Source organism: Macaca fascicularis, chromosome 5 (assembly GCF_037993035.2).
Source record: "Macaca fascicularis isolate 582-1 chromosome 5, T2T-MFA8v1.1".
In the NCBI taxonomy this organism is placed as follows: domain Eukaryota; kingdom Metazoa; phylum Chordata; class Mammalia; order Primates; family Cercopithecidae; genus Macaca; species Macaca fascicularis.
The window spans coordinates 114,513,344-114,539,220 of NC_088379.1; the positions used below are offsets into that span (position 1 = coordinate 114,513,344).

At 37.1% G+C, this 25,877-nt stretch overlaps 1 protein-coding gene across 2 annotated transcripts in view; it reads right to left on the minus strand.

The window, feature by feature from the left end:
• COL25A1 (collagen type XXV alpha 1 chain) overlaps positions 1 to 25,877 on the minus strand; it is a 506,241-nt gene that overhangs the window by 95,866 nt on the left and 384,498 nt on the right. For both annotated transcript variants that reach the window (XM_065545315.2, XM_045392741.3), the window contains exons 11-12: positions 14,133 to 14,159; positions 11,748 to 11,792 (exon numbers count right to left, since the gene is read on the minus strand). In XM_065545315.2, the coding sequence (XP_065401387.1) occupies positions 11,748 to 11,792; positions 14,133 to 14,159 (72 nt within the window). The remainder of the gene's footprint in view (positions 1 to 11,747; positions 11,793 to 14,132; positions 14,160 to 25,877) is intronic.

A 25,877-nucleotide genomic window follows, 5' to 3' on the forward strand; every position in this document is an offset into this window, starting at 1 on the left:
CAAGTGTCATCATTTACTCCATGAACTCACTAACATCTGCTTTTCCCTAAGCAGGAGCACTCACAAAACAGTGAAATATTTTAGTGAAAGGAGCCAAGCCAGTCATTCTTAACAGAGGAAGAAACATTCAGAGAGAGGAAGTAACTTTTCCAGAGACAAAGAGCCACAAAGAGGTAGATGTGAGATTAAAACCCAGGTCTTCTGATTCCTCATCTTGTGTTTCTTCTATTCAAGCAGCTTGTGTCTAAAAATATTATTCAATTTTATCATGTTTCTTTTCTGTTTAATTTTCACATAAAATAGTAAAGTGGCTTTAGGACACTAGTACCAGCCTAATACCATAATACCCGCTGTTCCACATAATAGCTGTTCAGTACATTGGTGTTAGATGTACTGAACTTCCAGTTCTATGACAAAGAACAAATTGCTTATGCTTCCATTCGGGCTGTTTTTCTCTTGTAAAGTGTGTGGGGCTGAGTCAAATATTTGCTTTCTTCCAACTCTAAAGGAGTAAGATTTATTACTGTTACTAGTTGTTGCTGTTGCTGCTCTTGTTGTTGTTGTTGGACTAAAGACGTTACCCGGTCATTCTTTATTTCTTAGAGATCTGACTAAATTTGGCTCAAGTCTAAGACTTGCTTTTTCCAGTCCCCTGCTCAAGCCTTGCATCTATACATGTCTCTGCTTTGCCCCACACCAATTCACGTGGTTCAGTCAATTCTTCACCAGTTTCCTCAAGAATTCCTCTCTGCAGGAATTTCGTGAATTCAAGATTCACCATTTGGTCTTTCAGGAAGGCGTCATCACGGAGCTGAGTCTGTCTTCATCTTACTGGCTTCTCCTCTCTCCCTCTTCCACCTCACTGTTCTCCTTCTTCCCTCCCTCCTAGACCATCTTAGGAAATCGGCTTCTCTCTGTGTGTAGCAGTTCTGCAGTCTTTAGCTCCTACTTGCATCCCCAATCCCTGATTCTTTTTCCTTTTCATTCCTGGAAGCACAGGAAGCTGCGTAACACGCAAAAGTAAAAAGAGAAAACCCCTAGCCTGGACAATTAGGTTTGCTTATGCGTCAGAGAACTGGCATCCCTACTGGGTTATCTAAACAGCAAACTTCCTCCCTAAAATTAGAATCGTGTAACTGCCCAACGGGCTCATCTTGCCGGCTGCCCAGACAGAGCCAATTTATCAAGACAAGGGAATTGCAATGGAGAAAGAGTAATTCACACAGAGGTGGCTGTGCAGGAGACCACAGTTTTATTATTGCTAAAATCAGTCTCCCCCAAAACTCGGAGCTCAGAGCTTTTAAGGATAATTTGGTGGGTAGGGGCCAGTGAATTGGAAGCGCTGATTGGTTGGCTCAGAGATGATATCATAGGGAATGGAAGCTGTTCTCTTATGCTAAGTCAGTTCCTGGGTGGGGGCCACAGAACCTGTTGTCAGGTGGAGGTGGGGCCATCCGGTTAGAAATGCAAAAACCTGAAAAGACATCTCAACAGGCCAATCTTAGGTTCACAATAGTGACGTAACTTGCAAATCTTATGACCTCTGGAATAACGGCTGGTAATATTTAGAATTCCAGCCCCTCTCATCCTTACTCGGTGGCTGGTGGCCTTTCATTCATTTTACAAGAACAGTTTAGCTTTTGGGAAGGGCTATTATTTAAACCATAAGTAAAATCCAAGACTAGTTCAACCTATGCCCAGGAATGGACAAGGACAGTTTAGAGGTTAAAAGCAAGATGCAGATGGTTAAGTCTGATATCTTTCACTGTCATAATTTCCTTAGTTATAATTTTGCAAAGGCAGTTTCAATCTCTTTGTCCACACTGGTAATGTGAATACTAAATAGTAGAAAAGCAGACAAGTATATCAGCCAGGAACTTAATACAAATACCCTTTTTTGGGTAATTTGCTGAAATGGGTCTTAAACTGTTTAATAACTAAATTTAACCTGGTGACCAAACCTTCCTTATGCCTTTTGAAAAATTACAAATGTTGGCCGGGCGCGGTGGCTCATGCCTGTAATCCCAGCACTTTGGGAGGCCAAGGCGGGTGGATCACGAGGTCAGGAGATCGAGACTATCCTGGCTAACACGGTGAAACCCCATCTCTACTAAAAATAAAAATAAAAAAAATTAGCTGGGCGAGATGGTGGTTGCCTGTAGTCCCAGCTACTCAGGAGGCTGAGGCAGGAGAATGGTGTGAACCCGGGAGGCGGAACTTGCAGTGAGTGAGTTGAGATCACGCCACTGCACTCCAGTTTGGGTGACAGAGCTAGACTCTGTCTCAAAAAAAAAAAAAAAACCCCCAAAAATTACAAATGTCTAAAAATGATAAATAAGAAAACATGATAGTTGTATCAATAATCTAACAGTATGAGGTGTTTCAGAAATAAGTCTTCTCGTTAACACTTTTAATTTTAGATTTTCATACTGTTCATGTAGACAGAAATATATACAATACAATTTGAACAAAGGAAATGTAATGCAGAGAGATAGAAGTTTCCGGGGGGGATGGGGTGGGGTCATGAAAGATACTAAATTGACTTTATCTGGGTGAAATTTACATAAATGAGAGGAATTATTTGCCTTGAGGACACTCACAAAATCTGAAGGTCTAAGTAGGAGTATGCATGGTCATCCTCTTTGTCTCTCCAGCCCTAGTTCTCTCTATGAAGTGCCTTGGGGATTACATGTGAACACCACAGCCTCCAAGCCCTGCCCACAGCTCCTCATCAACAGTGCTCCACAGCCACCCATAGGCTTAGGGGTGCACATGCCGGCAGGATGGTCCACTCTAGAATACAGATCTGGGGAGGGCCCAGTACTGACAATGGACTCAAGACAGATGAGGCAGGAACTCTTGGCTTCCAGGTACCTGAGACATGATCTGGAAGTGGGAAGACAAGACTATGGGCAGGCAAGTCTCCTTGGCCCTATGAACTCCTCACTTATAAGGAGGGTGATACCACAAGATGGACAAAGGAGGCTTAGAAGAGGGGCACTGCTCGCCTGCATCCAAGGGAAGCACTACCCAGCATCCCCTTTTAAAATAACATGAAAGATGCAAAAGTGAGCCCAAACCAGCCAGAGAGCATGATGCCACAGAGGGTTCTCCGTTTTGAATATAAAAATATTATCCTCAATGTACTCTTACGGGGGAAAAAGATTAAGAATAAAAGCTTACGAGATAGGAATATGAAATATCAAAATGGATGAAGGGAGTCATATGAAGTGAGCTTCTTAGGGCTGGGAAAAGTCAGATACAGCAGTTTTTCAGCTCCCTTCTGTTACAAGAATCTCTTCTAAATTAGACAATTCGTGTTTATTACAACTTTCCACTGGACTGGGATCACGAGAAAAGAAGTTTCAGCAGTAGTGGCCAATCCTCATCTGACATTCCCCTGGCAAGAGGTTGAGGAAAAGACCTCTACCCACGTGTCTCCAGTCAGAAAGGAGCTCAACAGAGTTGCTGTATATTTTGGGAAAGACACTCTTTCACGCTCTGAATGTAGATATGAAAGAATGCAGCGCCAGGAGTGATTGGCAGCCACCTTACAACTGAGAGGAAAGCGGGAACTAGGTTGACAGCAGGAACATGGAAGAAGGGCCAAGAGATGAAGGAACCTGGGTTCTTAGTGATGAAGTTTAGTTGTCGGTTTAACAAAGCCAAGCTGAAGACTGCATTAGCGCTGGACTTTCAAGCTCATATGACTTAAGGAAATACCTTTATTTTTTCACCTGGTTCTCTTAGGTTTCCATGACTTGTAACATAATGTGTCCTTGAAAATATATCCAATTTGAAAGTTTTAAAACCCAGCTAATTCTTTATTTCCTAAAGTATAGTTCTTAAAGATACTGTGTATAGTTTGAATGATAAATTATTCTTTCTCTTGGAAAGAGAATGTGTTTAATTATTAATGGAAATTTTAAATGTTTATGTCCAAGTGGAAAAATTCTAAAGGTCAATGAAGAGAATGAGATAATACTTCTTACTGATACTCATTTGGACACCTAGAGGTTTCTGAATCATGGAGGCATTAATGCCTCCAATTCAAAGAGGAAAACAATCTACTGTTATTTAACAGTCTTTTAATAGACAGTTATAAGTATTACTTCCTTTATCTTTTCTGATTAAACTTAGAGGTGAACATTATAATTCCTATTTGAAAAATGAGGCAACTAAGGCTCAGAGAAGGTAAGCAATTTGTCCAAGGTCATACAAACACCGAGCAGCAAAGCTAGGATTTTCTGAATTTAAAAATCCACACTCTTAACCACTACCGTGCAGTGGAAGCAGAATGCCTGGCTCTTAAGTTCTACTCTGCCACTAACACTTGGATGACCTTGGGCTTCTTTTACTCTTTCTGCACCTCAGTTTCCTCATTAAGAAAATGGAGATAATCATAGTGCCTATTTCACAGAATTGCTATGAGGACGAAATGAGCTAAGATGCCTGTAACACTTAGGACGCTGCCCAGCAGGTAATAAACACTGGATACATTTTAGTAAATATGATATACTGCTTCTGTTCTCTGAACTAGGCAGAGAAGACAGAGAAGAGGATCCTGAAAGGAATTCAGTTTCTCATAAACGAATCCCACCAATGCTGTCTCACAGTTGGATCATGGCTACCCCTTGGCCATGTGGCCTGGCATCAAATAAATGGTACTGGGTAGATTTCACCTGTTATGATTTTTGACAATAAATTATAACATTACAGTCTTATTTTTAACACATATCTCAAAATCCAGAGTATCAGAGATTAGACCTAATGATACAAAAACAGGGTGTGTGGTTTATATTGACTTAGTATTTTAGTAGTCAGAAATTTTAAGGAAAAGCTGTCCATGATGAATACAAAAACCCTATAGTGATCAATAATATCAACAATACGGTGTTTTAGGAACAGAATTCTAAGACCAAGGTTATCTATAGTTTAAATTGTAAATATTGCAACATGGTGAAAGCTCTTCTTCTTTTGCCAACTCCCATTTATACTGCGAGCCTCACTGAAAGTCTCTGATCGGGGAAGTGCTCGCTCTTAGTCCTTTGCACCGGGCCAGGGAGCCCTGTGCTTTTCTGTTATAATACTTCACAATATTCTAATTTAAATATCTATAGAGTTTTCATATAATTATTCATTTAATCCCCCTACTACCCATTAGCCTAGAAATTCCATGAGGCAGAGACAGCTGTAAACTCAGTGTTCAGTTGGTGCCTCACACTTAGTAAGGGTTAAATAAATATTTGTTAAATGAATGATCGAGGAAATTAATAAGTGACTCAAAGAGTACATTTAAGGGAAATTTCTTTAAAAAGCTTTTCCCAATTATGGATACAATTTAATCAGATGTAATATGTCGGTATTTTTGTGATTTCTTCTATAAAATGCAGTGTCTTTTACATTAAAATAGAAAAGAGTGGATTTCATGATGTCATAATTCATTCATAAACATTTGCTTCGCTGTTTTTCTGTTTTGCAGCAGCGAGTGAGAAGCTTTACTTCCTCAGCTACCCCTTTCTCTCAGCAATCCCAATCCTTCAACTGCTTACTCTTCCTTCTCCCAATATTTTCATTTGCTAGAATAGTAACTGGTATCAAACTTTATAGTAACATGCCTAAAAACGTCAGGAGGAAAGTGGTTTTAAAGAAAATCTTACTATAATAGTTTTATTTCAAGCCAGCAGGAAAAAACCTCCTTCAACTAACTTTTTCTTTTCTCCTAAAGAAACCCAAAAATAATTACATGAAGAAAAGAAATATCTTGTGTTCTGCTTAACAAGTAAAATTGAGTGAAAAAAGTCTTTAAGAGTAGAGTAGGTTTTTGTATAAAAATGGCTGAGAATATATAAATCATTCTCAGGAATGGATGAAGTGACTTGACTTTATGAAATATCTGTAACAGGAAATGATGGTGCTTCTTTAAGAAGAAAGCATTCATGGTCATGTACTCTTGGAATTCTAATATATACAATTATTAATGTTAAAAAACTGAAAAATTAAAAAATATAATTCTCACTTTTAACACAAAAAAGATTGAATTGTTGTAAGATACTTTCCTTGAACTATTAACTAATCTGGAATCATCAATCAATCACTTAATTTAGTCTCAATATCTTTTCTTAAAGTTTAGCATTAGAAAGTCACAAATATATTGCATAATAAATTATTGGGTAAATTCTGCTAAAGGAAAATTTTAAGCTAATTAACTAGAAAACAAAAACAGCCCTACATGTTGAAAACCTTCAGGAATGTAGGTAGCAATAAATATATAAATAAATAACAAAAAAACCTGTGTTTAGTGTTTATAGTAAGTGAACGGGGAATAAAAAATATCGGATTTATTGTATTGTCCACTGCATAGACTTGAATCAATGGCTTAAGCTTTGAAAGTCTAAGAGCTTCAGTTTATCTGTTCTCTAAATATACTTACAATAAAAATGCCATTAAAAGTATGCTGTAAAGATTAATGTCAGTGAAGAACTGTGTGACCCAGGTATAAGAGATAAAAAGAAATTTCAAATGTCATAACTGTAAACTAATTAAAATTTAATGTTACTTAAAAATCACATAGCTATTTGTGATGGATTCATAGGTGATACATTAATATCAATTTTTAAATTTATGTTATATTTGAAGTTTTAAAACTAACAATAAACTCTAGAAAGCACTTAAAATTGCATGAATCAAGATCATCTGATATTTATCTCTTGGTTTGGAAACAATCCCTATGACTCTGCAGGCCTCAGAAAAATTCTAGCTTACATAGACATAAAAAATTTCATTTTAATCCTGAAAATCTTCAACATTATTTTTGTAGTAATCAAGAGACAAGGATGTGAATTAAGAGGAGTAAAAATAGGACTTTGTATGGACTTCATCTGTCTCGAGCTCTTTTTTTTTTTTTTTTTTTAAGATGGAGTTTTGCTCTTGTTGCCCAGGCTAGAGTGCAACGGCGCAATCTTGGCTTACTGCAACCTCCACCTCCAGGGTTCAAGTGATTCTCCTGCCTCAGCCTCCCAAGTAGCTGGGATTACAGGCATGCACCACCATGCCCCGCTAATTTTGCATTTTTAGTAGAGACGGGGTTTCTCTATGTTGGTCAGGCTGGTCTCGAACTCCCGACCTCAGGTGATCCACCTGTCTCGGCCTCCCAAAGTGTTGGGATTACAGGCATGAGCCACCGCGCCCGGCCTCCAGCTCCTCTTTCACGGCATTTGCACAGTGTTGGGCACTAATTGCTCTTCAAATAAACTGTCTTAGTGATTATCTGTTCTTATGGATGCTAAGAAAGATGTAAATCAGGAAAAAGTAGAAAAATACAGAGTTTTAATAACACCTTTTAACAGTTCAGATTTTTAAAAACTGACATAAGTATGTAAACAAAAATTGTAGACAGCAATCTATTTTGCCAAATAATTCTTCACTTTAAAAACACGTTTCGACCATAAAATTATTTTAAATAGCTCACATTTCTCCAGAGTATTTGAAGTAGGAACTAACTGATCAATATTCAAATATACATCACTTCATGTATTATATGTGTGTGTGTGTTTGTGTGCATGCACTCATGCACACACACGGTAGGGGAAAGAATACATTATGGAGGATAAATAAAATGTTAGTTATATGTTTAAACCAACAAGATCTTCAGGAGAATTACATTATTTTTGTGTTCAATATAATTAGCCAAAGAAGAAATAGATAACATTTTATATTTTTGGGTAGGATTTGCATTAGATCTGCCCTAACTGCTTGGTTGGTGGAAACAAGTCCAAATTACGAAAACATCAGCTTTCAGAATTGGGAACAGAGGATGCTGAAAGCTAGCTGCATTGGAAACAAGACATGGGGGATGGGGGACTTTTTGTGTACTCATAGTATCTCTGAGAAACTTAGGGATAAATTGGTACAGCTTCTGCTCTCATTTTACAAATGAAGCCCCTTTGAATGCGGAGAGAAAAGGAGTCCTTCAAAGGCTACACAAGAGGTGAAAGAGTACAGAGTGTTCTGACACAAGGACAGGGATCCTACATCAGCCCGCTGGTGACTGTACTTTCATAATAATGTGAAACGTGTCTTGTATCTATAGCAGTGACATTCCAACCACCCAGTCCTTAAGAGCTGGGGCCCTTAGTCCTTAGGGTCAGGGAGACAGCCAGGGTACAGAGAACACATTCTACCTCTACGTATAATTCTGCATATTCATTTCCTCTCTGTGAGGAATTCAACTGGCTTTTCCTCCCTGCTTGAATGTAAGTCTAGGGCTCATTTGCTGACACTTTTTTTTTTTTTTTTTTGAGACAGGGTCTCACTATGTTGCCCACGCTGGAGTGCAGTGGCACGATCACGGCTCACTGTAACCCTGAACTCCTTGGCTCAAGCGATCCTCCCACCTTGGCCTCCCAAAGTGTTGGGATTATAAGCATAAGCCACTGTGTCCAGCCTGCTGAAATTCTTAAGGCATGAGAATACTACTGGAGGAATATGTTGCCTAATTAATACTACAAGGTCTGTCTCTATAGTGTACACTGGAACCTTAGAAAGGTTAAGTGACTGGCCCAAATGATGACATTCTCTCTCAGATGCAGAGACCATGCCCTTTTCTCTGTACCACACTGCCTCCTACATTTCACAGAAGGATGCTCTGTAGCCCTTCATAGGTTGTGATGCCAGAAGGGGCAAGATTGGAGTCTAATACCATGCCACTGCTTAAGCAAGTCCTTTCTCTTAATGAAAAACCACTATAAAAATAAATATTTAGATTAGCAATCAAGGTGATCAAAATGTAAAATATAATGTGTAGGAAAAATGTCATGCCAAGTTTATGTGCTAAGGCCTTCACCTATTTTGCCATCCTGAATGGATGGACAATGTTCTATGGGAAACAGAGCATTTTTGTCTTCTTTTTTTCTTTCTCTCTCACTTTCTTTTTTTTCAAATAGAGACAGGGTTTCACCATGTTGCCCAGGTTGGTCTCCAGCTCCTGAGCTTAGGCAATCCTCCTGCCTTAGCCTCTAAAAATGCTGGGATTATAGGCATGAGACACTACGCCTGGCCAGTGTTTTCTTAAAAAAGTATACTTTTCTTTCTTTTTTTCAAACATAAGAAGAGAATTTTTTATTCCCCAGGGTTTTTTGTTTTGTTTTGTTTTGTTTTTTGAGTGTTTTGGCCATATTTCTTACTTTTTTCTTTTTAAGAGATAGGATCTCACTACGGTGCCCAGGCCGGACTCAAGCAATCCTTCTGCCTCAGTGCCCCCAAGTAGCTGGATATTATTTGCCATATTTCTGATGGCTTAGAAATTATATCCTCTCCTAACCACTGTCTGAAAACTTTTCTAAGTATCAAAAGTACTCTTTTGGAAAAAGCAAAATTGTATTGGAGAAGAAAATGTTTTCTCAAGACAATTTAAGGATATTGAGGTGCTCTTACTAAAAAAAAATTATGTCATTGTAAGCTCCTTTCTTAGAAAAACAAATTCTAGAGTTCAAGACTCCAGAAAAACAAAGTCTAGAGTTCAAAAAAATTGTTTAAAAACAAATTCTAGAGTTCATTTCATATGCTCATATGCTCTAAGTACGTAAAATTATTACTCTATTGCCAGTTTTGTTTTTACTAAGTGACCTGCTGTTTCAGTGAAGGAGGCTCGTGTTTTTTACACTTTCTTTTCCTAAAAATGATACAGCAAATATTACAAATGTTAAGTAATGACTAGACCTAACAGAAATTCCATACACAAAGCTTTAGGTTTAGTTCTCTGAAGGAGGGAAAACAAATTTAAATTACATTTTGCTGATGCCTTCATAAAAGTGTGAAATCATTTCATTTCCCTGGGTTTTACAGAAAACACTTTTAAAATGCCACAAAGATGTATAACAAGACATAAAACTGCAAATATTAACTGTCTATTTCCTTGAAATATAATTTAAACTTGGTGACTAGGACAAGAAAATGTCACATTCCTTTCTCTTGCTAAGGAAATTGCATATTTCCTTTGCAAAAATAAAGAATATGCAGTCTTCAAAAGGTATATGTGACAGTTTTAAAGTTGTTTTGTTTCACGTTAAAAGTTTCTATAAATTTTCATGATTGTCTCAAAGTTGAAAAATGAAAAGAAACAAAGAAGAAAAAGGAAAACATTATTAACCTTAGGCATACAAGTTTTGTTTTTCACCAATGTCAAAAACAATATTTATGCCATATCTGTATTTTGTTCTTTCTAAATGTTATCTTGAGTTATATAATTTTCAGATCCATCTGAGAATGAATACACTTTTAAATTTTTGCTTAGGTTTCCCTCCATGATCTGCAATATTCTAAATCTTCTGTCTTTGCCAGGATTTGTGAAGCAAATGGATATGCATTTTACTAAGTGGAAAACGTAGCTGTGACATGGATGGTTAACTACTGGTGAGTGTGCGGTGTTTCGTTTATGGACTAAAGGACAACATAAGCCTTGGCTGAGAACATTAATTTCATGTGGGAATTGAATACTTCTGGGAACAGAGAGCCTCTTAAAAACATAGATTAACTGAATTTTCAGAACTCCACTGAACTGAAGTGAAGGAAAAGTTTAATGGTAATATCAAATACAGTCTAAAGACTTTACATCTATTTACTCCCTTAACTCTCATTGACTCTATTAGGTAGGCACCGCCATTGTCTCCCTTTACCGATGAGAAACTGAGGCCAGAGAATTCCAAGGACTTTGCCAAAATTCACACAGCCTCTGAGTGGTAGACTCATGCTCTTAGCAACTTACTAGGTTTAAAGTTGTGGTTGTTTATGTCTTATTGACAGAAAGAAAAGATGGACGTGATGGAAAACATCACAAGGAGTATTTATTGCATCTGAAAGGGTTGAGTTACGTATGATTTCAGAATTTGGTCCAGAGTACGTGGATTTAAAATACTCTGGGAAGGCAAGATAATGGGTCACAGGGTATAAAAGGGCCAGGCCAAGAACTCTGAGGAAGACAGAAAAGTCCCTCGCTCAGCTCCCTGGCTCCTGACGGACTGGCTCAGCAATGGGCTTTGTCAGCGATCACAATGGCTTTCCTGGTTTCTGTGAAGGTTCCAGGCTAAAGAGCCAGTCAGGGATGTTGAGGAGCTATGCTTTGTCCACCTAGTAAGTATGTTGCAGGAGTAAATGTATACAACACATAGACATGTGTATGTAGAGTGTATTGTTGTTTCTTTCACTTTACTTTTTCCCCTCATTATTAACAGTACAATAAAAGTGTATGTAATACCAAAGCAGGACAAACCTATTTAATTTCTACTTTTGCTTAACAGTGAAAAGAGCTTCCTTCTGGATTCAGAAAGTTTTACTAGTTCCTTCTATGAGAATAACTTTTGTTAGCCAATTATTAATACATATTAGTTTTACCACGACCAGAATAAAAAGTGCATTTTGTTTATCACAATCAATGTTAAACATAAATTTTTCCAATTCCATATCTATTTATGAGAAAGATATAGTTGCATCACATACATAATTTACTGAACAGTAACACATCCAAAATACTTGAAATGGAAAATTTTCAAAGAATTCCTGACTCTTTAATGCATCTTTAAAAATTAAACTAATTTGGTCATTTGTAGCACAATCTTCCTGTATTTCAAAAGTATATGTAGTGTTTTTATAAGCATATAAGCTTATTACTAACATTATGAACTAGAATAATTTTGTGATTTCAATGGTCACCAAGTTATTTTTTAAATACAATATTTTATAGAACTCACCTTTTGCCCATTCATCCCTGGAATTCCAGGTGCTCCAATAGAACCCTAAAGAGACACATGATTAAATTCAGTTGATATCATACACAAAATATTTCAATTCTAAATTTATATTGTATTAGTTATGTAAGCCTTGCTAAAACATTTCTAGGAAGTTTTATTTTTCAGACCTTATCCACTATGTTCAAATATATAATGTAAGCAGATTCCTCAAGCTTCCCCAGAAACGACAGAGTTAAAATTAAAACTTGCTTCTAAGTATCCACTTAACTTTAATATGTTTTAAAGAAATTTACATGATAAATTGATCATACCTATCAGAGGGCCACATGGCTCTAAATTTTCATGTTTTTAAGAATAAATAGGCTTAGTTCCATCTGGAAAACGCCTACCAGTAGCAGTAACACTTGCATTTAATGAGTTAAAATACCATAAAACAAAAGGTAATTAAAATAACAACCATTTATTCTGCAGTTAAATAAGGGACCCATGTCGTAAACTCAAATTTGTTGTATTTTAAGCATTTTTCTCCCAGACTTTCAAGGAGTAAGTTTAAGCCACATGAATGTGAATATGTCTTCCAGAGTGACTCAAAAAGGTGTAAAAAATGTTATACACTGACCAGGAACAACACAACTTCTTTACAAAAAAGTTAAGGGGTGTGTGTGTGAGCACGTGTGGGCATGTGTGTGCACATGCATAGTGGCGTGAGTATGAATGATTGGACATAGATGGGTGAGCTGGAGAATAAGAAAGCTAATTATTACCTGAGAAAAATCTATGACATTTAACTGGATACAGAAACATTAGCAAATATTTTCAAACAGTGATGTCATTTCCCTCCATTACACCTTCCATTTAGGCTCTGGAGAAACCATTTTAAATACAATGTGCTTATTCTTTGTCTAAAACTGGAAAACAGATTTTTCTTAGTAGATGTATGATATTACATTTCTTTAATAATAACGGGGAAAATATTTTTTTTTTAAATAGCAATTATAGACCAAAAACTCCCCTGAAAAGTAGTCTACTGAAAAAACAGTAATTGTAACGAAAACAAATTGAGATGGCAAGTTCCTTACTGCGTTCAGTGATTATATTGAATGGGTCATTAAAGGACTTCCCGAAGCCTGAAGCAGTAATTTTATCCTGGTCGTATGTGGATTAGAGTAGCTTTACAATTTCACACCATGCTTAATAGAGACATTATTGCAAAGGACAAAGTGTTCCTATGCACAAGTTGTCTCGCAACCCATGGACTTTTACTTGGTTTGTAGGATTATGTTTCAACAGATGCCACATGCCCAGTGCTTGGGGGATAAAAAGTCTCTATCTTTGATGGATTCCAAAGATAAAGAATAATCACTTTTCCACCTGTTATAATACAATTGTTTTCTTTAGTTTTCCGCGGGTTAAATACCCCCCTCCCCGATTGAGGGGTATGAGGATGGGGGAATGAGGATTTAGTGATATTTTGTTGGCAAAATGCCATCTATTTGCTATTAAGATATTTACTACTATAGGATAGGTGTAATTTTGGAAACCCTAGATCTTCTCCATCAGAATTTGAAAAAAAAATTTGTTTTTGAGACCAAGTTTTGCTCTGTCTAACCCAGGCTGGAGTGTAGTGGCACAATCTCGGCTCACTGCAGCCTCTGCCGCCCAGGTTCAAGCGATTCTCCTGTCTCAGCCTCTTGAGTAGCTGGGACTACAGGCGTGTGCCACCACACCCAGCTATTTTTGTATTTTTAGTAGAGAAGGGGTTTCACCATGTTAGCCAAGCTAGTCTCTAACTCTTAACCTCAAGTGATCCAACCGCCTCAGCTTCTCAAAGTGTTGGGATTACAGGTGTGAGCCACTGCATCTGGCCTCTCCATCAGAATTTAATGGTCAATTCTGATGATTGTGGATAACAATGAAATGACTATCAGGAAGTCACTTTTCACGTTACCTCAGCAAGAAGGACACCAATAGGCCACTTGAATATAGTGAACCCAGTAATATCCTTTTTTCCGGCTCAGTTCCCTGGCCGTTTGGCAATCACATAATTGAGGAAGGCCATGCATTCATTTTGCAATATCAAATTATCTTTCACATTTTAAATTTTGTCATAATGTTTTACCAGTATTTGAATTAAAAATTCAATAACGGACAAGTTCAGCAGACAACTTAAAAAGAGTCTGCTCTGGATTTATTGAATTTTTTATAATGGAGTCAATTAGACATCTAATGCTCACATTATATGACTGTATTTTTAGAAAGCAGAATGCACAAACCAGACTAACTGCTTCAGCATGGCTTACAGTAGCTAATTTCATTCACCTCTCCTGCTTGCCATTAGGTCATGAGAGCATAATTACTTTCACAGTATTGTTGTTTATACTCTACCTTTTGTCCTGGAGGCCCTAGAGGACCCTAAAAAAGAAAAATAATTCAATTAACATAATATTACAGCCACTTAAGCTTAGATGACCAATTTCAACTGTCCTGTTCTCTAAGATTCTCTTTGCTCTACTGAACTATGTTGACATTTCATATATCAGGAAAAAAAAGGAAAGAAAAATTTCAGTTTGAAGTACCACATGGATCTTTTCTTCTAATATTCTTGTGAAAAACATTAAGCACATACAGCAGGATTCTGATTTGTCCTCGCTATTAAAAAATAATCTTTGCTGTTCCAGCACATGTTGTTTTTTAAAAAAATACCTATAAATGTATCACATTAATCTCATTTAAAAGGCTGAAAATATAGTCCTTAGAAGCAGTTAAAATGCAATGTAGTTTTTCAGCAAATGGACACATTAGATGACTTCTGCGCCTGCAAATCTTCAGTAAGCAGATTTGCAAAGGAAATAATTGAATGCCATTACAAAGAAACATGTTTTTTTTGTTTTTTTGGGTTTTTTTCTCTATTCTTCCTCTTAGGAAATATAGTCAACTAACCTGCACAAAAACTTGTTTACAAACTAGGGGAGGCCAGTGTCAACTATGATACCGAGTATATACTAGAAAAGGGAACAAAAGATGCTGTCAGTTGTTTCTTGGACTAAAATACTGGGTGGAGGAGATTTAGTGAGATGAATGAGAATATTTATACAGCATGGAAATGCAGCAGTTTTGAGATTTAGCAGTTTTTCAACCACAAAGTCAGTGTTGGGATTCTCTTGGCTTTATTTAGAGCAAGGCATGGCTTTGAGACAGTGGAAAATAACTCAAAGAGATATAGCTATATTTCTATTTGTATCTATTTTAAAATATAACTATTAAGCATTTTCTTCCAGTTCTTTCAAAAATATTTTTTAGTATGTTTCAGCAAAGTTATAGACACGCATCATTTCATGTTAAAAGCTCTTTATTCCATGACATTTAACTAACGGCCAGCTTATTTTCAGTGTGTGACATTTCAGTTAATCAGCATGTTGCATGCCTACTCTATAACACTAAATAAAACACTAGGGTGGTTGTTAGAGGAAGATCTGTTCATGCCTCCTTTTTATTAAAAATATATAATGTTTAGGAACATTCAGAGAATCTGTTCCCCATGTTATTTTGCAATCCTCACAGGAAGACTAACAATTTCCTCATATAATCAGCTTTAGGTTATTGAAAGTACACTGTGCAATATTGCCTTTATATATTTCTATTTAATTTACTCAACCAACCAACTGTTTAACGAGCTTATTATTTGCTTTATCTGTGTGGTCAGACATTCTCTCTACTTATCTCACTCCCTCTATTTAAAATTCTCCCTGTTTTAGATTTTGCAGAGAAAATAGAGACTATCAAATGTAAATTCCCTCGACATCTTGTCTCTCATCAAACCAAATGTATGTGTACCTCTTTCCTGTATCAGGGGAAGAAGAGCCCCTCCTCCTATACAAGGCAAATTCATCTGGTATACTCTGGAATCCATCCTTGTCTCTGTCCTCAGGGATCTTTTGCAATCAGTTACCCCTGCATCTGTATCAGAGGCTCCACTTCTTCACTAGTTCTTCCCCTTAGCATATAAACATATTTAATCATTTCCTCACTTGGGTAAATTGTTTGGGAAGTAAATGTTCATGTTATCATACCAAGTAAGGGCAGAATTTGGAGGTTGTGGTGATAGGAGATCTGAGAATCAAGAAAGGACTTGGGTTTTATCATTGTCTATCATTCCATTTTCTCCAGTGTCTCTAGAGTACTTTACTTCTTAAAATGTTGACGTTAGAAAGGAAATCATAGAACAAGGAGTACATTAATTCAGTATTTAGACTGAGAATGTGTATGTTCAATTCACAAAGGCTTGTTTCCCACTGTAAACCTAACTGCCACTTGAAAAAAAATGTTCACTAAAATTGTCTCTTTCATCACATTGATATATAACCCCGGAAGGGGATATTTCAAATGAAAATAAGAGTGAATTCTATATCAAGTATTTTAATTAGAGAATAACATATCTGATATTTTCTAATTTGGTCTCTGTTGCATAATCACATAAAATCAGAGATTTAGAATGACTAATCATAACTCTGAAATTCATAAAATTAAATAAGTTGTATATTTTAACACAATATTTAATGAAAATCTAAGGATGGCTACAAAGACAATATTTTCCTTCACTGTTAGGAAACTACTGCTGCTTCTGGTAACCTCTAAAAATAAAAGCAGTTTTTAAGATTTAACATTAATTTTAAATTGGGAATACATGTCTTACAGAATTTTCATAACTATGCTGCCAAGAATATATTCACAGTTACTAGAAATGTGCATATACTTCTTTTCTCTCTCTGGCAGGAAAAATGGTAGAGATCTAACAAGAGTATCATCCATTACTAGGGGGTGACCTGGGATTAAGGCAGAATAAAATATAGGACACTTAAGTACAGACAGACAGACACACACACACACCACACACAGACACGTGTGCATGCATGCACACATCCAGAAATACTAGTTATTTTTACTGAGCAAGATTTTACTTACATACATTTGTTTTGAGTACCCTTAGATTAATAATACCATTATATATCTATAACACTGTGGTAATTAAAGTTAAGCTTACAAATCCAAGTTTCCCTTCCCAAAAATTGATTTTCAAATTAGGGTATGTTGCTACCAGTTGGTTAAGATGATTACATTTGATTAGTCTTGCAGTTTTTGGTACAAAGGGAAGTTTATAAAGTAATGGGCAAATACCATAGAAACATTCATTAATTTATCAAATCTTTTTTTTTTATTTTTGTTTTTCCTTTTGAGACGGGGTCTCACTCTGTTGCCCAGGCTGGAGCGCAGTGGCTTGATCATAGCTCACTGCAGCCTCAAACTCCTGGGCTCAAGCAATCCTCCTGCCTCAGCCTCCCAAGTAGCTGGGACTACAAGCACATGTCACTATGTCTGGCTAAGTTTTTAATGTTTTGTAGAGACAGGGTCTTGCTATATTGCCCAGACTAGTCTCGAACTCCTGACCTCAAACGATCCTCTCACCTTGGCATCCCAAAGTGTTGGGATTACAAGTGTAAGCTACTACACCTAGCCTATCTAATCTTCCTTACACTTGTTTATATTTTCATCCTGCACAACAACTTGGATGAATAATGCCATAAATTCATTATTCACTCGTCAAACAAATGCTGACTATTCCCAAAATTAAAGTCAATTGTTCTAGTGATTCAAGATTTCTAAAACAATTCCATTATTGTTATCCTCATGATTTAGTAAGTTTGGATCAAGTAGATTTCCAACCTAGAGTCATAATCTTTTTGGTTCATCTTTATTAATCGATGAGGCAGTCCTTCTTTATTTATATTCGCATATACTTTGTATATAACCAGTTAAGATGAAAACATCTAGTTTGATTTTTTCAAAATAATTTTTTTGCATGTATGTCAAGATTAAAAACTGTAACATACAGAATCTCAACATACTAAGCTACATTTCTTTAAACTCCAGAAACGTCAACTATAATTAGAACCTTAAAATACACCTATTTAAATACAGGTTCTGGGTGATATAAATTGTAAAAACTTTTTATTGAAGAATTCTGCATCATGAGTATAACTTTATCAAAAAGACAAAAACTCAAAGAGTCACTGAAAAATTCTAAACATGGAGTAATGGCACTAATCTGCATATAAATCTTTATACCAGTTTTAATAATCTTTCAGAAAACACCATGGAAAGTTATGCAAAATAAAGTTCAGATAAAAACTTGTAAACACAGTAAGAAATTATAAAGTATACTTGATTTTCTTTCCAATTTTTCCTCTCCCCTGCTAGATTCCATATCTAAACATTTATGTACAGTATTCAGCATATGGTGAGAAACTTAAAGAAACCTGATAGACCTCATGTTGGTGACTTGCTTACCAAAATCATGTTACTCGGGCCTCAGAGTAAAGTTTTACTCCTACTTCAGTCCATCAGATACTTAAGAATATCTCTATGGTCCAGCCCTCTTCTCCAGTCACATTGCTACATTCCTGTTAAACCCATTTCTCGTTCCCTTAGCTAACGTAATGTTCACCTAATGACCACCCTGCTTTTGGTCTCCTCCAATCCTTTCTGCACACTGCTGCCTGTGTGAGCTTCCCCTAATGGGTTCATACCTTTCCCATACTTAAATATCTTTCAATGGCTTTTCATAGCCTTTTAGAAGAGTCTGAGATTTGGCAGTAGTTGCAGTTTTCTGCATAAGCCAGGCTTCCATAGTTCTACACCTCTGTCTGTTCCTATAAAGGGCTTTCTTCTCTCCTGTCCTCTCCTGCATCCATTCCAAATATCAGAGCTCAGAGCCCTCACCCTTGGGGTTAGGTGCCTTCTTTTGTTCTCCAAAGTACCCCTATGATGTTTTCGTAGAATTTACCAACAATAATCATAATTGTCTGGTTACTTCTTTATTCACTCTAAATTACCTTTATCATGCACAGTAGCTGGCACATAGTGATTGCTCAGTGAATCATTTTGAGGTTAATTCATTTATTCATTCACATAATAGTTTTTAAGAGCCTACTGGGTGCTATTTTGCCTACAAAATAAGGCAAAACAAAATGACCACTCAGTGAGCACTCAAAACAAAATAAGATAAAAATGCATACCACTGGACTTCATATACTAGTGAATGTAGTAAGACAGTAAACAAATAAAATATAAAATTGTGTCAGGTGGTAAGTGCTAAAGCAAAGAGGGGGATATGGATTGTGAGAAGTAGATGGAATAGTTTAAATTGTGTGTGTGTGTGTGTGTGTGTGTGTGTGTGTGCAGGGTGGGGGGGGGGTCATTTAGTGAAGCTCTCAGTGATAAAGAGGTCAGGCAAAGAGCCATGTATATAGAAGGGGGAAGAATATTCCAGGCAAGGGAAGAGCAAATGCAAAGACCAAGAGTTGGGCACATGCTAAGTGTGTTCAAAGAACACCAAGGAGGCTATCAGTGAGTAGCGGGAGATGGGGATATGAACAGGAAAGAACAATTGTATGTGTATGGCCTTGTAGGTACTTGTAAGCACAATGATGTTTACTTTGAGTAGGATAAAAATTAAAGAAATGAATAAATGGATACATAAAGCAAATCACGTTTTGTTTTGTTTTTTCTTAAACTTTAGACAATAGTGTTTCAAGATAGGAATGGCAGGATTTTTCACTCTTTTTGTTCACCTGACTCATTCTAACATTGCTGGTCTATTCTAATAGCCTCCAGATTACCTCTAATTGCAAGCGTGAGTAGAGGAATTTAGGTCATGACTTCCATATGAATACAGCAAAGACAAAATCATCCAAATTATATGGTATCATTAACAATTGAGAGTGTTGTGTATGTGTATGTAGGCCTACGGTCTCCAATGCACTTCAGAAAACAATTATGCAAACAGTAGATAGAATTATCAACCCAAGTAAATCTTCAAACTAGGCTGTTAAGAAAAGAATGATGCTGTGACCATTATGCATTGGCTGTACTTTCCAGTTTGTGAACAAAAAAAAAAAAACACAAAAAGATACATCACGGGATGGAAAAAAATTAATGAATTTTTCTGACACTACTGATGTTAGCACAAATTTGATTGAGGTATTAATTACTTAAACAGGATGCTGAGTTCCTAAATGATGTGCTTTAGGATGCCTCTTGGGACATGTTTTAAGGCAAGTTCTGGTTGCCTGCTATTAGGAAATGATGTAGGGGGCGGACACAGTTCCTGTTCTGTCCCTGATGACTAACAGTAAAATCTGAAGCTCTGAGAGCTGCTGGTCATTTCTGGACACGAGAATATACAACCAGCTTCTGTAATAAAAAACACAGGGAACAAAAAAAGAGGTGGTCCATCTGTGAAAGGGAGGATAAAAGCCCAAAACTATTAAGCCATTTAAAATTATTTCCTTTTCGAGTTAAGAATTTTTCCATGATTTAATAAAAGTTAGGCAAAATGAAGAAAATACTTTTAAAAGTCTAGTTCCAAAGGGAAGAATGATAACACGTATAATCTAACTGATGGAGTCATAAAACATTAGTACCAGACTTTCTCAAGGGTTTGGTACAACAGATTTTAATTACAATTTTTTGAAAGATATTAACCTGGTGTAATGCATCATGAGATCACAAAATACATAAACTTGGTTTATAAAGAGTAAGAGGAAATTTGTCTTACTTAAGAAGGGATCATTTAAGATGCATGTATATAAAATGCCATGTTCTGCTTGGGTGTTTGATGTGGGAAGGTTAAGAAACATAAACTCTAGCCACTATTATATATATGTCTGGAGTGTAATTCAAGTGATGTTTTACAAGATTCGGATTTCATAGCTTAAGTGTGTAGAAATGCCAACTAGAAACTGTTGGGAAATGTTTAGAATATAAGAGAGTGCACTGCAATGTTTTCAATGTAAAAGCCCGTGATTTAGTTGAAGTGGGTATGAAGGAACACAGCATAAACAAGAGCAGAGCAAGACAGTGCTGAAAAGGGAGAGCCTCATCTCTTGTTTCAGGTCTTTCTTAGATCCTGTCTTCAGTCACACTTCATCATTTATATTTTCCCAAGAAGTCCATATCCTTCTCCAATCAGTCTTCATGTGAAGTTCTTAATCATTCTTCAAGGCCCAGCGGTCATAACTCACTTCCTTCGTGAGCCTTCTCCAGCGCACCCAGACGAAGCTTGTTTTTACCCTTTGTGTTTCTTTAGCACATTTCAACAGCTGTATTTTAACCTATTTACCTATTTTAAAAATCCATTTGACTAGGTAGCAACTTCCTCAGGCCATATATTTCATATCATCAGCACCTAGATTAGTGCCTAACACATAAATAATTATTGACTAAATGGAAACAATGAATGGAATGAATTTAAAAATTATTAAATTCTGTTTACTGGCTTTCCACCATTATTTCAACACTCATACTATCATAACTCTATCACTGAAAGAGTTCCCAGTTTTGAGGCAGTTGTTCTGTTTAACTATCAGAGATTTTTGTTTCAGTAATATCACCCCATAATTCCTATTATTTGAAAAAGTTCCTCTACAACCCAGAGCCTGTTAGGAAGATGACATGTCATTATATGTATTCATAAGCATTTGATGAAAAAAAGTTCTACATGCGGTAGTTATTTTTTAAAAGAGCAAATTCTTTTTGACTTCTCTATCTCATGTGCTGAATTTTTGAGGAAAATATTAAACCAGGATGATTCATTTATTGGTGTTTCTCAAAATCATGAGGCTATGACCTCTTTAAGGGAGGTCTCTTAAAGCTCAGGAAATTAAAGAAGTAATACATTTTTCTCACCACTTGACAAAACCAGAACCCAAGACTAAATATTGAGCATTAAATACCATAGATTAAAGATAAATCTAGGTATATAAAAATCTATTTTTGATCAGATTCCAAAACAGAGACTCTATATTACCTCTTGCCAGATATCCACACTAAAATTAGCTCACTCCATCTCTTCAAAATATTTAATAAACTGCTTCTTATTGCTAAACCCAAAATGGAAATGATCCGAAAAGAAAGAAAAAATTAACAGGCTTCTCTGCCCTCTGTGATTAAACATACTTCCCTTGAGTACTATAAAGGAAACAAATTTATGGTTCACAAAAGCCTATCACCCTACACTACACTCAGTAAAAAATATTTCCATTGAGCAGTGTAAGTGCTTTTCCTATTTTAAATCAACAATGCTGAGATACACTGGCTGCTAGAATTTAAATAACTCATGATCCACAGAAAAAGTTCTTAAATTTAAGATTATAATATATAGTCATATCCTATTCAGATCTGTTTTCTACCTAGATGGATCTGGACTGTCTATTAATAACAGAACTTTCTATAATGATAGAAACATTCTATATTGGTCAAACCAATAGGATAGCCACCAATCACATATGGCTACTGAGCACTTGAAATGTGGCCAGTACAATATTTAGACACTGAATTTTAAATTTTATTTATTTATTTATTTATTTTTTATTTTCTACAGGGACTCACTTTATCACCCAGGCTGGAGTGCAGTGGCCTGATCTCGACTTGCTGCAACCTCCACCTCCACCTTCCAGCCTCAAGTGATCCTACCGTCTCAGCCCCACAAGTAGCTGGGACTACAGGCATGAACCATCAAGCCTAATTTTTGTTTTTGTTTATTTGTTTTGTAGAAACGGGTTTTCACCGTGTTGCCCAGGCTGGTCTCAAACTCCTGAGCTCAAGTGATCCACCCACTTGGGCCTCCCAAAGTGCTAGCTCCCAAAGAGCCTGGCCAACTTTAAATTTAAATAGCCATATGTAGCTAATGCTGACTGCATTGAACAGTGCAGATCTAGACAACAGAACACCCAAGACTGAAATCAGTGAATTGGATTCTAGCCTGGTTCTGCCACTAATTATTTTGTAACCTTGGCAGTTTCTTTTTCACTCTGATGTTATTCTGTGAAATGCTAAGCTAAATTATTTCTAAGATTTCTTCTAAACCTTTTATATGCTACTTAATAAATAGCCATATGGTGTGACTAGAATTTGGGGCTTTTTTTTTTTTTTTTTTTTTGAGACCGAGTCTTGCTCTGTCACCTAGGCTGGAGTGCAATGGTGCAACTTTGGCTCACTGCAACCTTCACCTCCCAGGTTCAAGTGAGTCTCCTGCCTCAGCCTCCAGAGTAGCTGGGATTACAGGCACCTACCACCATGCCCAGCTAATTTTTTGTATTTTTAGTAGAGATGGGGTTTCACCATGTTGGCCAGGCTGGTCTCAAACTCCTGACCTCAGGTAATTCACCCACCTCGGTCTCCCAAAGTGTTGGGATTGCAGACGTGAGCCACCGCACCCGGCTGGTGTGACTAGAAATTAATGCAATTACTTTTCCATTGTCCTCATGAAAATCATTCTTTTAGTTATAACATGCATATTTATAAGCACATATATACTCCAAATAATCTATAACACATATATAAATATAAAAAGATGCAGGCCGGGCGTGGTGGCTCACACCTGTAATCCCAGCACTTTGGGAGGCCTAGGCAAGAGGATTGCTTGAAGCCTGGGCAATACAGCAAGCCTTCATCTCCATAAAACATAAAAATAAAAAAATCCGGGTATGGTGGTGCATGCCTTAGTCCTAGCAACTTGAGAGGCTGAGGCAGGAGGATTCCTTGAACCCGGGAGTTGGAGGCTGAGGTGAACTGTGATCATGCCACTGCACTGCAGGCCAGGTGACAGAGCAAGAACCTGTCTCTAAAACAAAACAAAACAAAACAAAAGAAGAAAAAGAAGAGCAATTTTATGTAATTCTGTTGGATTTATCCTGCCCAATCCTACCCTTGGGGCATAATGACATGACATCTATTGGGAGAAAAACATAAAGCTCATTTATTTGTACTAGAGCCTGATTTATTAATTGATTAACTCACATCATTCAGTCATTCTGTTTATTAAACACATTAAGTACCAAAAACTATTATATGATGTGATAAATGCTGTGAAGGAGGGGAGAAGACAGCTTCTAACTTAGCTTGGGGGAGTGTGAAAGTGTATGCATGTGTGTGAGGTTTCCTCAAAGGAGGTGACCAAGCAGAAGTCTATTTCTTTTTTAAGGCTCCACTCAGACACATGGATCCTGAACTTCCCTTCGATCTGGCAAGGAGGCTTTTGTCTTGAGCCCATGCTTTAAAGGGCCCTTTTCTGGTTGTGCTTCCCAGGGGGTTAGGAATCCATGGGTCTAAGAGAACATGCTTACCCGTACACATACCCTCCACTCTCAGCCCTACCAGCCCCCCAGCCACCTGACCTTCAGGTACTAAGGACTCTGGAATTCTCTGCCCCAGTGACTTGAGCTCACTTCAAAGACTCTGTGTTGCCTCTTCCCAGGCCTGTTCTTCTGAATGTGAACCATACCACTGGTGTGCACCATAACAAATTGGAAGAGAAGGCGAAGAGGTGGGTATTTTGAGGGGGATCGATGAAATTTGGTCCTGTGAGCATTCAAGAACCCTTTATAAAGTTAGAGCCTGAGTCTTATCAAGTTGAAGAATGGAGGAAGGTGTGGGAGAGAAGGGAAGCAGGCCAAGGATAGGGCTAGGGCTAGTTACAGCCCTCCTCGTGCCACCACACTGTGGCTTTGAACTCCAAGGAGGGCAAGAATTCTGGATTTGAACTTTCCAAGTCATCATGAGAATATATCTGTAAAGGTTGGAGGATAGAACATATTTTACTGAACAGTTTCATTAGGTTGGTTTATAACTTAAATATTTAGACACTTTGTATAAGGACTCCCATTTTTCCCCTTGCCCTAAAACTTGTACATTTGCCCTAAGTCAGCAAAGGTGAAGCACATTCAAACAGACTTAACTCTATTTTTAAAAATTTCTTCTTTATCTAATGATGAAATATGAGAATTTGATGAGACAGATCAATTATAACTTAGTTAATATTCTCATACAAGAATCACTTACTTTGCTTCAGTAGAGCTACAATAAGCTGAATTCTAAAGTTAAAAGCAGTGACAACTAGAGAAGTTGATTATGGTTTTGAGGAAGGAGACAATTTTTAAGACTTTCTTCTATTAAAAGCTTAGTATATGACTGTTCATTGCTTTTAATTATTTACAGAACATATATAATAGATACATATAATATGCATCTGTGCATTCATAATAGAAACAGAGCAGGATGACAGGACTTTAGAGTTGGAAGGGAACTCATACCGTTTAGTTTCACCATTCCTTACAGATGAGGAATCTAAGGCCTAGATACCTTAATTTGCCCAAATGATAGAACTTATTAGACCTTGAGTTTGAGCCACTGTAAAAAATAGTTAATATTAGAGCTGATTCACAGCCTAGAGGTCATTAAGGAAAACAAAATGAAGTAATGAGAGAGGAATACAGACAGAGGCATCTACTCAGCTGTTGAGACTGTCTTTCTGCTACATAATCATGCTTCTAAATCATTGTTGAAAATATTCCCCAAGATGACGTTTTGTTTCCAGGAGACAGAACCAGCTTCAAAGGAAAGTCAAACGTTCCTTCCTATCACCTCACTAAGCGACCTTTAGACACCTCTAGAGAAAAGTCTGTGCACAGAGGAATCAACACAGAGCAGGTCCCCCAAGGCTGGGGAGACACAGCTCCACTGTGTTGATTCTACGGCAGGACTCCCTGGAAGGGGTGGCAGGGCAGCACCAGAAATAGAAGGCATCACTTGTCTGCTTTCTCTGGTCCATTTGAAAAACACACTACAGGCTCTGGGCAAAAGTGCCAAGGAGGTGGGAAGAGCCCTGCAGGTGTGCCATTTATATGTACTTCATGGACAATCAGATTAAGGGAGGCTGATAAAGCATTAGAATGGTTGCTAAGGCATCTCAGCAGGCAGCGTGCACAACTGAAGGACATGCAGTTTTACCAAATAAGGTTTTGTTGTCAAAATTTTGTCTAATAACTAACTACAATTAGATGATTTCAGTCATTTTTGTTATTTGTGATTTGAAGGTTTGGGAGTCTTGTTTCCTCTGCCAGATCCAAATCGGGAAGTCTGCTGTTGTCTTTAGTGTCTGCCATCTGTTGATCAAGATAGCAGGCAGATCAAAGCACAGTGAAGGAAAGCCATGAGTTTTAGCAAATCCGTGGGATAGCAATACATTATAAATTGAACACATTTAAAGTAAACCTTTACATACTGGTTATTTCC